General features: G+C 32.9%; 1 protein-coding gene across 1 annotated transcript; it reads right to left on the minus strand.

Annotated features, from left to right (window-relative positions):
- Positions 1-8,743: 8,743 nt before the first annotated feature.
- LOC106106323 (ras-related protein Rab-18A-like) lies at positions 8,744-13,753 on the minus strand. Its single transcript, XM_013286895.1, has 5 exons — positions 13,473-13,753; positions 13,037-13,204; positions 12,276-12,417; positions 11,317-11,439; positions 8,744-10,612 (listed from the first exon to the last, which is right to left on the minus strand). The coding sequence occupies exons 1-5, from the start codon at positions 13,532-13,534 to the stop codon at positions 10,493-10,495; spliced, it is 615 nt and encodes a 204-aa protein (XP_013142349.1). The 5' UTR covers positions 13,535-13,753; the 3' UTR covers positions 8,744-10,492.
- Between the last annotated feature and the right edge of the window lie 393 nt (positions 13,754-14,146).

Consider the following 14,146-nt stretch of genomic DNA (forward strand, 5'->3'; position numbering starts at 1 on the left):
AAGCAAGTATTTATAAATCTTTCCGTTACATAATGTAGTGGCGTTGAATCAGTCAGCAATTTACCATAAAATAGTCCCTGTTATTTGAGTTATTAGTCCCATAAGGTGACTATTATCGATATTTCCGAATGAATGAGTCGAATTAATTTCCCCTCAGATCGATACTATGTGAGGCTCGCGCTCGAACTGGGGCCGACTTTGTTATGCAAATTTGTATTTGAACAGCGCGCAAACTGGCTTCGAGATTGTCACGCTGAATTTCAACGAAGTAAGATCGAGTACACTATCGGCTTACATTTAACTGATTTAATGTTTACCGTTCGGATATTGCTGTATACTTCGTTCAACGACTTTATAATCGAATATTCTTAAATCGATATACTGTCTTTCGATTGTTAAAGAGCAGAGAAATCTCTATTAAGCGACTGCTAAAATGATGATGAGTGCGATAGTAGAACTTTTATGCACTCTATAAAACTTGCTGCTACCAGATGAAGACAATTCTTTTAAAATATATCTATTATAGAATATTCCTAGATAAGGATTTTAAATTAACTAACTTTTTCTTATATTTTATTGTTACGGCCGTTCTAATTACCTTAAATATTGTACTTAAATTATTGCGTCTTATGATATTGGTAAGTAAAACCTTTATATCTATTATCTACGTTCATAACATAAAATAAATGCTACATTTCTATGGAAAGGGAAATGATGATACTTCAGAATTTATTGTAATAATGTCAGATTTATTCCGACGTACAATATCGACAAAGAAAAAGTTTGTGTGCAATGAAATATTGTACAAGTATTTGAAATACCTTTTCACTTTTACTCAGATAGTCATAAAACAAATAGGATTTCCTTTGACCGTAACATTCAATGACATGTTTAAAAGCCAAAATAATTCTTTACTTTAAAATCTCCAACTGCAGGTTAAATTTTAGCTGTACTTTGAATACAAAAAGTGACTTATTTGGTTTTGATAAAAAAAAGAAGGCATATTTGTAAATAATGTAGTTGTTAATGTAATTTAAAACCTTAAACTACTAGCGCCATCTCTGTTTAAGACATTGTAATGGCATTCTTCATTCAATAGCATTTCCCTGGCTAAAAGGTTAACAGAAATAGTATACCAGAAATTCAAAGGTATCTTAAAAAATACAAATCTTAGAAATCACTCAGTTACAATAAAATAAATGGAAACTTCAGCAACCCATAAGTAATGCTAGTTTTACAATAATTTAGGTACATTAAGTGTTTTTTATGTTGTTTTTTCGTATTTTTCCTTTTACTTATATTTATCCTTAGATTTAAATTAAGTTTTCTAATTGACCGAGTGTAAACATTACAGGTACAAGTACACGTTTTTTCTTCTTCTCTTCTGTAAAACTCTGTATTCTGTCTTAAGATTCATTAAAAACTGGCGCTTCGATGTACACCGCAGCACACACCGAATATTTTTTTTTCTTTTTTTGAAAAAACTAATTTCTCGCTTTCTTTCTTTCAAAATATAAATCTTCCATATTAACAAGAATTTTGCAAAGATAGATTATTGTATCAGTAATAGCGATTCTGTGCAAAAAACCCGCTTCGAAACTTGATATGGGAAGTAATGGGGTCCTGACTCCAATAACAGTTCACGCACAAAGTATTATCGATCAATGCCTTATTTACGGCGCGGAGGAGGTTCCGGAGGCAATCTCTTCTTGTTACAAGGTCGACGAAATGTTCGTACTACCGACAGTTGATTTCACACGAGGGTACAACAGTGAAGTAGAGCAAAAGATAGTGCAGTACTGGTACTGTTGGAGTGCAGATATACTGACTAAACAGTTTGTTTTTATGTACATTCAGCTGTGCTACTTCTGCAACTATATTTTTGAGACCAGAGAGACCACCTGTGTGTTAAGAGCGCACACCTTTGATTAAAATATCGCACAATTGTTTAGTCGCGCTTTGATTCCTATGCTTATATGGAGGTGAGCATTACTCGATTTTAGTTGTGCCACTAAACCGTTGAATAGGTTTCGAAACAATCGACAATCGCACAACTATTTTGTGATAGTTTAGTCAAAGGTGTCTACCAGCTCTGTTTCCTGTTCTGTCCCCGTGTGAAAACATCGAATGATTTCTATTTGCAGGAATATTGTTAGTTCTGTGCTTCTCTTTGAATGTTACCCATGTTTCGTTGACGTAACAACTTCTGACAGGACTTTATGACTGTGACGTTAGCATCGAAGTACAAAGAAACATTTCTTTGGTGTGGAAAACTTTAATAATAGCGTGAGTTGTAGATACGATCTGTTGTAGTCAACATTTCAATATATTCTATACTAATGTTCTAAAGACGAAAGATTTTTTTTTGTATGTATTGTAATAACTCAAAAACTAATGGGCTGATAACAAAAATTCTTTCATAATTAAAAGCTACGTTATCACTGAGTATAGAGCTATATTCGAAACTAGTTTTTTTCGAACAAAGTAGCGAGCAACAGCTTGTCTATACTACGCGTATAAAGTGGAAAGATTTGTATTTTTGTATGTATTTGGTTGACGTAAAAATGATTGGGCAGATTTTAAAATCATTTCACCATTAAAAAGGTAATTAATCTGTGAGTAACAAGGGCCATATGTTTACTAGTTTTTTAATTCCACGCGGACGCAGTCGCAAGCAACAGTTAGTTATTTATGTTTTGGATAGAAAAGTTTGTTTCGATTTCTCCGTAATGTATCTTAACCAGTTTTATGTATTTTTAACTCCCAATGGTTTAATCTAGACGGTTATAAAAATTTTCCTCCGAAAGTAAAAAAACACATTTTTTTTAATACAGAGTTCGCATCTTACAATTAATTATTTAAGCTTTACAAAGTCGTTTTCTTATTTCGTGGTGTAATTAGCGCAGCATGAACAAACAGAAGAAAGGAAGACGTTTCCATTGTTACAGTACTGTTGAAACAGTAATAATAATTTTCTCTGAAGAAAATAACCAACAGCTTTTTCTCTTTGACTCTGTTTGCCGTTTTTTTTATATTCACATTGCTTGAAACAAATTAACTAGTCATTCAATAAAGTAAGGAATCTACATTCACTGTGTTTTTTTATTACTTTTAGGAAAAATAATAAAACGACGATGTGTAAAATTTATTAAAATTCTTGCCCAATATTAAGGCATTCTCGTATTTGTACGTTATCTATTAATTTAGCTTTTTGAGCTATGAAATACGGAAAGATTCTAACAGTGGTAGTGCCCGCTTTAACATCTTAGCACGAATGGGTCGGCACGCTCGGTGTAATACCACGACCACACAGAAAACAGGCGTGAAATGGAAGCAATTCCGTGTTTCATCTGATGAGTATGGTGCCGGGCCTAATTTAAGTTCCTTTCTCTTTACCACTCTTTTCTTATAAGGAGAGAATGCGAACGGGAATTTGATTTGACGGTAGAGATGCATAGGGAGGGTAAACATCCTCTTTACGTCTCTTCCTCTGTCGGATAAGGGTAGGCAACGCATCTGCAATTGCGGATGTCTATGGGCAGAGGTCGCTTCGCCATTTTGGCGGATTCAGGTGGCCGCTTGCTCGTTTGCCACCTTATGTTATAAAAAAAAGTTTGAATTTGTATTTTGCCTGTTAAAACAATTTAGTTTCAGTTTTTTAAATGTATTCTATGATTATTAAAAACATTGTACATAGATTCTTTCATATATTTTCATACAAACGCAGGTCTTTTCGCTTAAGGTATTCAAATTTATTCTGAGTTACACATTTCCGTCTAGACGTCTTCATACGTAGAGCATTTTTGAGCTTCGCGAGCAGAGCTTTTGATATGGTAATATAACAAGTGTGCAACCAACGTGTAAAAAAACCATACAAATGACATCATATGTACGTATTTATACGTGGCCATGTACCATAGTACTCTTACTCAATACTCAACTTTAAATAAAATGTTCTAAGTGTGCACTCAAAACTAAACTATCGCGCAACTGTTTAGTTTTACTATGATTCCTATGAGCTAATATACACTACTAGATTTTTAAAGTAAGGAGTAAAAGGATAGCATGGTATGCTCATGTTATGAGGAGGGATGAATCGCATGTTACAAGGAGAACGTTAGTTATGAATGCGGAGGTACACCGGTAGAGGTAGACCTAGAAAGAGATGGATGGAAAGGAGGACGTGAAAGGTGGCATGATCAAAAGGGAGTGACAGAGATGACGTATGATAGAGTTATTTGGAGGACAAAAACCTATTGTGCCGACCCTACGGGAGTAGGATACGATGATGATGAACACTCGATTTTTAGTTGTGCGACTAAACAGTTGATTAGGCTTCAAAACAATCGACAATCGCACAATTGTGCAATAGTTTAGTAAAAGGTGTGCGTCCGCTCTTAAAGCGGTTTAAATACTATTTACCGTTATAAAATATTTTATTACAATATAATATCAAAGTTAACTGTTTCAAATATCGGTGTAGCGAAACGCGAGTAAAGTTAACTCAATACTACTCAAACCACGTACACTATCAACGCAATAGGAAGTTGTGGCTTGTACTCAAACGCCGGTAACTGAAGTGTTTGGTCTATGTTATACGCTGAAGCGAATTTATATAAACGGTTATTAATATCACGGGGTTAACAGGGTTACGTGAGACTGTAATTCGTAGACCCGTTTCGCCTCTTACTAAACCTTAAGGACCCTTACCTTACGCCGATACTACAAGGTACAAACTAAGTATTGGCCAGTAGTTACTGAGCCCGCGTCTTTCTAGGAGTATACGGTGAGCTCACCATCAGATGAGAAAGGAAAGCAGGGTGACAAGCTCGTTACTTTTATCTTTCGACGATACCTAAAATAGCATTTTACAGTATTCCGAACAGCTAGTGGCGATAAACTTTAAATGGCACTTAACGAATATCTTGGAGATAAGAGTTCCATGGGAAATAACTGACGTGTATATATGTAGACTGTCTAGTAAATATCTGTATATAGCATCTAGGGTCTAGGGTTTATGTAAAGGGGTTATAGACTGAGCCTAAAAACAATTATAAAAATAATAATTTATTCATCTTATGACTTGTACCACACGTCTTGAGACGTCGTCGGTTTGAGTCTTAAAGCGTGTACTTTACGACGTCACTCATAGGATCCGGGCTGAACCGGACTCAACGGAACCCCGCCGGATTAAGTCGTACGCTTTGTCAATTGTTTTCCAAAGTACGGTTTACAAACAGACTTACTATTGAAAGTTGTGTTTGTTCTACTCGTATTTATTTCGAAAACCACTTTGATAAGTAATAACTCGACCGGTTCATTCGATTTTGAGGTACATTTAAGCTTATTGTTTGAAACTAAAGTTTGTCATAATTTCCTCAGACCACAATAAATTTCATATAAATTTAAATTGAGATATAGATCGTGGGTTTGCATTTGATATAGTCTTGAATTGGTCATCTTCAGCCGATGATATAGGTTTTTTTTTTATTATCTTTATTTTGTACACATAAGCAATATTACAACACAGCGGATAAACATGATTAAACTGTAAAAATAAAAATAGTAATAATATACAAAATTTAACATAAATTCTTAACGCAACACCAGGACAGCAGTTCTGTAGCGATTGGATACTTTCGGTGTTACTGCTGCCGGGCAAAGTGCTTATAAAACTAAAATAGGACTAAATTAGATTAAAAGTAGACAATGTTGACACAGATGATATAAAGAAACTTTAATAAAATTCTTTTTTTTTTCAGTCTAAATCTAATAGTCTAAGAAATAAATAATAAATTATAAATAAAACAATAATAATAATAATAGGGTGAGTAGTAATCTGTAAGATATAAGAGTAAATAATGTGGTTATGATGAGTTCGGAGTGATGGGATTATTAAATAACTTTAAATTGTCTATAATGTAAGTAATAAATTTGTTAAAAGAATCTATTGCAGCCTCTTTTTTCACGAGTTCTTCCAAAGTGAGTGGCAGGATGTTGAGGTATCCGCAAAGGAGTTTGTGATCAACTCTTTGTTTTAGAAAACGAGGGCAGATGATATAGGTTAGGTTTAGAGCAGGGCAGCCATCTTGAATATTATCTCATTTGAAGTACTTTACATATTTTGATTCTGGCGACATCCATGCAACTTGATACTTAATTACTAGTACTTAAATATTACTTTTCTTTAAATAATCGTGTAAGTTGTTATTTATCCCTTTGTTTTGACTTATTCAATTGAATATTTCATTAATTCGTCTGTAAATCTTTTAACCCCCTTGTTTTATGCTAATAAAAGCTTTGTGTCGCATCCTTGGGAACAATCTAGTGAAATACAAAGCGGATCACAATCCGACGAGTTAAATTACCAGATTGCTGTAGACGTTGACTACGAGCGAGTAATTAAACATAGCGTCGTGAGAGTTGCTGCTACTGACGTGTTTTAAATACTTGAACATATGTTGGGTTTATTATAGTAAAATCAAACAATTAAAAATGTAAGAATGTAGAATTTAGTAGAGATAATTCAAGAGCATATTTCTGTGTTTACATTTCGATTGATAGGCGAAATTAAATAGAGAAAATGAAATTCTATGCACGACATCAATTATGCTACTAACTTCTAATTTATGTTGTACTAGCTTTCGCCCTCGACTCCGTCCGCGCGGAATAAAAATAAAGCAAGTAGCCTATGTGTTCTTACAGACTATCCTTTATATCTACACCAAATTTCATCGAGATCTTTTCAGCCGTTTAGGCTACAAACTCTAACAAACATATATCCACCTAAACTTTCGCATTTATAATCTCATATCTTTATTTTCTTATTTTTATATATAATACAATTCACATGATTTTTTTTAAAAAATAACAAAATAAAACATATTATATAAAAAAAATAGAAGTCCACCGGCTGCGGAATCCGATGACTCAAGCAACCAGTGGGGCTGCAGAGACAGGAACCTTCTCACTATTCGTGCGGTTTCTAAAATAACCGCCTTTTGAATCGGGCCCTTAATCCAATAATTATAATATTAGTAAGATTTGTGGGAAAAATAGTTTTAATTTTTTTATTTATTTGATAAGTGATAAAAGTGTGTATGGAAAAATATTTATAGTTTTAAATTAGTCGATCGATCTGACCTTGTATATTCTCTTCGATTACATACGATTTTAGGCTAAATTATTTCGCTTGGTTGTCTGGATCGTGCTTCATATAAACCCTAAATTCGTAGTTCTAAAGTAAATATACGTTGAGTGTTTATTTCACGCTACGTAGGCAAGTACACTCAGGGTTGCCCACGGTTACATGAATCCGACGTACATTGTGCCGAGTCGACGTTTGTCGTCTTGTGTTTACCGCTGTTTGAATACTTGTTTATACATAGATACAAAGGAAATAAACCTAAATAATTAATGGACAATTTACAGTATTCAATTATTGTTATTTTAGTTAACAGAGAATGTAGTACTTCGTCGACGGAACAGTTTTGTGTTTACTTTTGCAAGGACGTTTAGTCTGTTTCTTAGAGTGGTAGAGAAATGTTTGTTAGAGTGATAGGGTTTTAAGAATTTTCTCAGATAAATTTACATTCTACGATATCGTTTTTTTATTTATAAAAAATACATTTATGTACAATGACAAAAAAATGTAAAACGTGCTTTTATTACCCAAATAAAAATCTTACATAACCTAAAAATGTTATTTTTTTAAACGCATTAATTTCTTAGGTGTTTTAGAATGTATTTTCGTAAATAGACTTTTTAGGAAGTAAAGAATGACAAGCTTGTGTACAAGTGAGGGCTAAGAAGGGTTGACCTCTAGAGGCTCTAGTAGCCCTCATTAGCAGCCCGGCCATCAGTCAAGGGCTTGCGGTAAGCGTTGACAAATATACGGCCACCACTCTTGCTTATTCCTAAGCTGGATGTACTTTTAGGGATTGAACAATAAATCTTTAATGTTTGCAATACAGTTTTCTTTTTAAGATAATTTTTAAATTAACTCTTTTACTCGGTATTGAATATAACAGATGTTATAAAGGGATATTATTTTCAAATACATAGTTAGTATTCTAATTAGTGTTGACAATCAGAAATTAATTTATAGAAAATTATGTTTTAATTCCTTTGTCAATTCATCATTACGAAACTAATACTATAATATTGAAACTGATATTTCCCAGTATAGCAATATAAATTTACATAACAAAATCGCCGTTTAATATCCCATTTCCATATTCACAAGTTTCATCAGTAACCGTATTAACTCAGCGCCTTTCATTTAGGAATAGCAATTTACCGTTAGTACCGATCATTTACTGTGATTGGATTTCACTTAATGACGTCATATACCTTTAGTAAATGTAGTTTTATATCGTTATAATTGAATATTGGATTTTATTCTCATGAGCATAAAGACAAAATTTGTAACACTTTTGTATGGACTGATAACTATGTAGAAGTAAGAAATGTAATAAATGCGTTGTGCAATGCATTCTGTGAAATACATTAAAATAAAAATTACGAACATTCCTGGTATGTTTTGATAAATCCAGCTTTAATGAGTAGAAAATAAAGTTCACATTTCTATGAGTCAAAAAGTACAGTCAAGATATTTGTTAGTGGTACTATTAGGACTGTCGCCATTTATTGAACAGATGCGACGAAATAATATAAACAATTTTGTTATAAGCTTTTATTTTCCTATTAATTTTAATTATAAATATATACACTCATCACAGCAGTATAGACATTAGTACAAATCAAGGCATCTGAAAAAAATAGGAATTTTATTTATTTAATTTTATCAACATATTAATACGAATGAATTATTAATATTTTCCTACTGTACCAATAATTTGATAGCAAGCTAATCAACTAGATAAAGTTAACCGGCAACGCTTAACTAGCAGTTAAACATAACGTCATAACTACTGTTAAGTTAATAAAGCGCTTTTGAAGTTACACATCATGCATTAAAGGTTAACCATATTTTGGTCTTTACTCCAAGTTTAGTCTTCATAAGTAAATTATTTAAACAAAATTCCTGCTATAATGTACATTATTAACTTAACTGGCTACTTTACAATTTCAGCTATGATATGTCGTACGATAAAATGAAGAAAGCTATTTTAAACATCGAATTTAGATTTAATATAAAACAAACTATAAAATGCATTAAGACTGAATTTTCTGAGTTTCTCTGAAACTGAACTATCGCATAATTGTTTAGTCTTGCTTTGATTCCTATGAACTTATATGGTGGTGCCAAGGGCGGATCCAGCTTTGGCTCCAGGGGGGGTGGTCACATAGTCGTGGTCAAGTCAAGAGCTTGACAAAATATGTAAATATATTTTGTCTAGATTTTGGATCATGACCCCCGTGACCTCCCCCTGGATCCGCCCTTGGGAGGTGCACTACTCGATTTTAGTTGTATATCTAAGCAGTGGACGCTGCGAAACAATCGACAATCGCACAACAGTTGTGCGATTGTTTAGTCGAAGTCAAGCCCGCTCTTAAATATTTCGTTAATAATTTCTTCATGCAAGAATAGAATAAAATATATTATATGTAAATATACGATTGATACGTGAATATAAACTTAATAAATAGTAACATTTCTAATTTAAATCTTTTATCTAATTTATAAAAATTATATATTTATTGATTTTAAAAACATGGTTTGTCGTGTGATCGGTTAAAGTACTAATTTACTTCCTATGTATTTAACCTGTGTACTAAGACATAAAGGCATTTTATTAATGTAATTTTGGTTTGAGTAATAAAAAAATACCATTTTTAAAAAAATATTAAAAAAATTCAATCTATCTAATAGAAAGAGAATGAATAGACATTTTATACTTTTATTTGCATGAAATATTTTATTTAATAATTGTTTTAATATGTGGGTTACATTGTCGAAACTTGTACCAAAAACATTTTTCCATACAGAAGTATACGTATATATAAAGATTTTGATAAAAAAAAATATAAAAAACTATCAACAGTTCTTCTGTCACTTATCTGAATCCTCAGAAATTTATAACTCTGAATATATCTACGGCCTTTTAGTTATTTTACATCTTCATTAAAACCAGTGAATATTGTGTGTCTCATCACAAATGGGTAGTGAGGTGGTCAACAGTACAGCGCGCGCAACTTGGACTAAACCATCGCACAACTGTTTACTCGCTTTGATTCTTATGAGCTTATATGGAGGTACTCTACTCGATTTTTAATTGTGCAACTAAACGGTTGAATTGCAAAACAACCGTACAATTATGCGATATTTTAGTCAAAGGAACGCGCCCGCTCTAAAATATAAAATCCGCCTTTCATCATACATTCATCTTTGTATGGATAAAAACTGTTTTCGTGAATATAAAATAATGTAATGTAATAATTGAGAATCAATAAAAATGTGTACAGGTATTTCATTATTGAAAAAACTCTTAAATATACAGCCAATATTTAAAAAATAAACAGTTTGTAACTATATTGTACAAGTGTAATCGTAACACGAACTTTCTTCTTGCTGTCTGCCATCTTCGTTAGATACGCGAATATTTGACGACGATCCTTTTGACTCCCAAAGACCTGGGGTTTCGATTATCTAAAATATCGAACTTTTATTAATAATGCATATTGTTAAAACTATAATATAATGCGGTAAGAGAGGTACAGTCAGACACACTGACGGTGTTCTACGTTAAAAGGTACAGTTGCATGTACATTTCGAATACCAGTAGGATACAAATTTTAAATGACAGACAAATACGAAAAAAAGATCGGTCAGTTGTACGCTAATAGTTTTTTTATACTATACTGTTATTTTCTGAACTTACTGCTGCATAATTAGTTATTAGTTAGAGAAGAGTTATGTCCCGTTGCAAGAAACAAGGTAATATTTCTGTAAGTGGAACATCGCGAATTTCCGCGACTGTACCACGTTAGCGTTTCGTTTACGATGATGCAGTTTATAAGATATTCTGTCACACTCGATGACTCACTCTGTCACACACAAAACTCAATCGATATTTTTTTTAATTTCATGTGACAAATGTCGTCACATATGCAATATGAAAAAACTTTCAATATAGTATAAAAGCCCGTTAAAGGCGATACCAATAAAACGTCAAACTTTATTGTAGACCAATATCAAACTTTATGAAAACTAAAGTAAATAAAGCTTTTATCATTTTTCAAAACTTTCGAACGCATTTTAAAAGCTGCACAGCACAAAACTTGGTGAAATTCAAAGTGGAAACTTGCATAGCACTTAATTAAAAGGTTATTGAAAGTCCGGATCTAACTTACCTTTTGCACGAGCTCTTCGAAAGCCAAGTTTATGCCTTCCTGAGTTTTAGCGCTGCTTTCTATGAACAGCATTCTGTGTTTCATGGCGAAGGCCTGGCCCGCCTCCCGCGGAACTGCGCGAGGCTAAACACCAGTCATATTAATTATGTTAACACTAGCTTTTACCTGCGACTCAATTGCGTGAAATTAAAAAAAAAACAGTAAGTAACCTATGCATTTATCTAAACTATGCTCTACATTTATGCCAAATTATATCAAGATCCGTCCAGCTATTTAGGAGATAGCTTCTAGCAAACATTGATCCTCCCAACTAGACTAGCATTTAAAATAAAAGCAAGAAATAATGTTATTGCAACAGTTACATAACAATTTAAAGTTATTAAAAAAATAGGTGAGAGTGAAAGAGAATATGAAAGGTGAGGAATTAAAACATTTTCAAATTTTATAACTTTATCCCTCACTCGAGTGGCAATGATAATTACATATTTTAAAATATAAAACACATCATGCAGTTTTTATTGCTCAAATATTTCGAAATGTACAGTAATTTATTACAAAGTATAATATTTTTTTTTTCATTGAAATGCATTTTTTTTTAACTGGACTACCGCGAAGGTAGGTGACTGTACATTGGTTCATCTTATATTATCAGACCTATTTATAGTAAATTATATTAAATATCAAATACTCGTTCTAATGATTTTTCATTTATAACTAGCTTTCGCCCGCGACTCAGCGTGGAATTAAAAAAACAAAAGTGAGTAGCCTATGTGTTCTTCCAGACTGTCCTCTCCATCTTTACCAAAATTTCATCGAAATTCGTTCAGCCGTTTAGGCTACAAACTCAACAAACATCCATCCATCCATCTAAACTTTCGCATTTATAATATTAGTGATAAGTAAGATTAGAAGTGAACATCTAGTTTACTTAAAGTAAAAATGTTAAAATTGAATATTACCTTATCAATTTTATTTCCAACCACAAGACAGACAATGTTTTTCTTAGTGGAGTATACTTGTAACTCTTCGACCCACTCGGTAAGTTTACCCAGCGTCTTGGGATCCGATACATCATACACCAAAATAGCACCATGAGCTTCTCTGGAAAAACATTCTATTAAAATATAATCTTTAACAGTGGTAGTGCCCGCTTTAACATCTTAGCACGTATGGGGCGGCACTCCCGGTGTAATACCACGACCACACAGAAGACAGGCGTGAAATGGGAGCAATTCCGTGTTTCGCCTGATGAGTGTGGTGCCAGAGGCCTAATTTAAGTCCCTTTCTTTTTACCACCCTTTTCTTATAAGGAGAGGTTGGGAGGAGGAAGTGGATTTGACGGTGGAGGAGATGCGTAGGAAGGGGAAATATCCTCTTTATGTGCGTCTCCTCCTCCGTCGTGTAAGGGTAGGCAACGCATCTGCAATTGCCGATGTCTATGGGCAGCGGTCGCTTCGCCATTTTGGCGGTTTCAGGTGGTCGCTTGCTCGTTTGCCATCTTATGTTATATAAAAAAAATATAAAACATAATGAAACGCCAAAGTTTGGATGGATGGATGTTTGTTAGAGTTTGTAGTCTAAACTGTTGAACAGATCTTGATAAAAATTGTCATATAGAGAATAGTCGGAAAGAATGTATGAGAACTTATGTTTATTTTAATTCCTTGCAGAGTCGCAGGTGAAAGAAAACAAATTTCAATAATGATAAAGTTTGAAATACCTGTAAAAACTGTTAGTCAATGTCCTATATCTCTCTTGTCCCGCTGTATCCCAGATGCCAAGTTTCACTTTAAGTCCATTTACATCCATCACTTTACACTTGTAATCCACTCCTATTGTAGCCGGAAATGAGGCATTGTAGTCCCCTGTTGTGAATGCTAAGATCATACTAAAACAAGTATATATCTTTTAATATTATTGTCAAAAACATGTTGAAAAGGTGAATCACATGGACTAAAACTTTTACAAGGCCTCATTGATTATATAAAAATTACTTGGGTAAAAAATAGCAATTATTTATTTGGACTCCTAAATTCAACAGACAGATAATTGTCTATATAAAATAATATCAAAATAAATTCAACAATTTTATGCCCTTGACACACCTATATAGTGCGTAATTGTAAACAAAGAAGATAATAAATACCGCATATTACCTAGATTTACCAACACCACTTTCTCCAATTACTAAAAGTTTTAATGTAGTCACGCAATCCATTTTAGATTCCTAGAAATAAACACAAAAATAGATATAAAGGACTAAATTCCTTTGTTGATTGCGACTATCTTACTTTATATTTTAGTCATAAATTGCAGATTAAAAAACTGTACACTCCTATGAAAATAACAAATCTAATACAATATATGCAACTAGAACGAGTTTATGAAATAATTATTGCAAAATATCAATAACTTTTCACTTTCGTTTACATGAATGACAAATGACAATTACATGACATTTTGCGTCTTGAAAAACGCCACCATGACGTTTCAAGTGTTCCGTTTTGCAGAAAAACAATATAAATTTTATGTTTCAACATCAAAGTTAGAAAAAAATAAAAATTATATCTCTTTATTTGCGAAACCCATCCTATGATTCAAAAAACTTTCTATAGTGGTAATAACAAAAGATATGTTTATATGTATTGGTAAAGTGAACTTATATTGCGGCGTTACGGCTATCGAAAAAGTATTTTCAAGTTTTAATTTTTTAGAGAACGATTGTAAACTAATTTTATTAAAGACTTGTTTAGACTTATAATTAAGACTGCAGGTTACAGATGATTATTCCAAGCAAATGTTAGCTTTTTAACTATTTTTGATGTATTCT

Source organism: Papilio polytes, unplaced genomic scaffold (genome assembly GCF_000836215.1).
Source record: "Papilio polytes unplaced genomic scaffold, Ppol_1.0 DF822289.1, whole genome shotgun sequence".
NCBI lineage: Eukaryota > Metazoa > Arthropoda > Insecta > Lepidoptera > Papilionidae > Papilio > Papilio polytes.

What these genes read in the sequence shown, in the direction of transcription:
- LOC106106323 (XM_013286895.1), bottom strand. Translation starts at nt 13,534, where the DNA reads ATGGATTGCGTGACTACATTAAAACTTTTAGTAATTGGAGAAAGTGGT. An exon ending in TTGGAAATAAAATTGATAAG is followed by an intron (nt 11,440 to 12,275) that starts GTAATATTCAAT and finishes ACTGGTGTTTAG; the next exon opens with CCTCGCGCAGTTCCGCGGGA. An exon ending in TCGAAGAGCTCGTGCAAAAG is followed by an intron (nt 10,613 to 11,316) that starts GTAAGTTAGATC and finishes TCGATATTTTAG; the next exon opens with ATAATCGAAACCCCAGGTCT.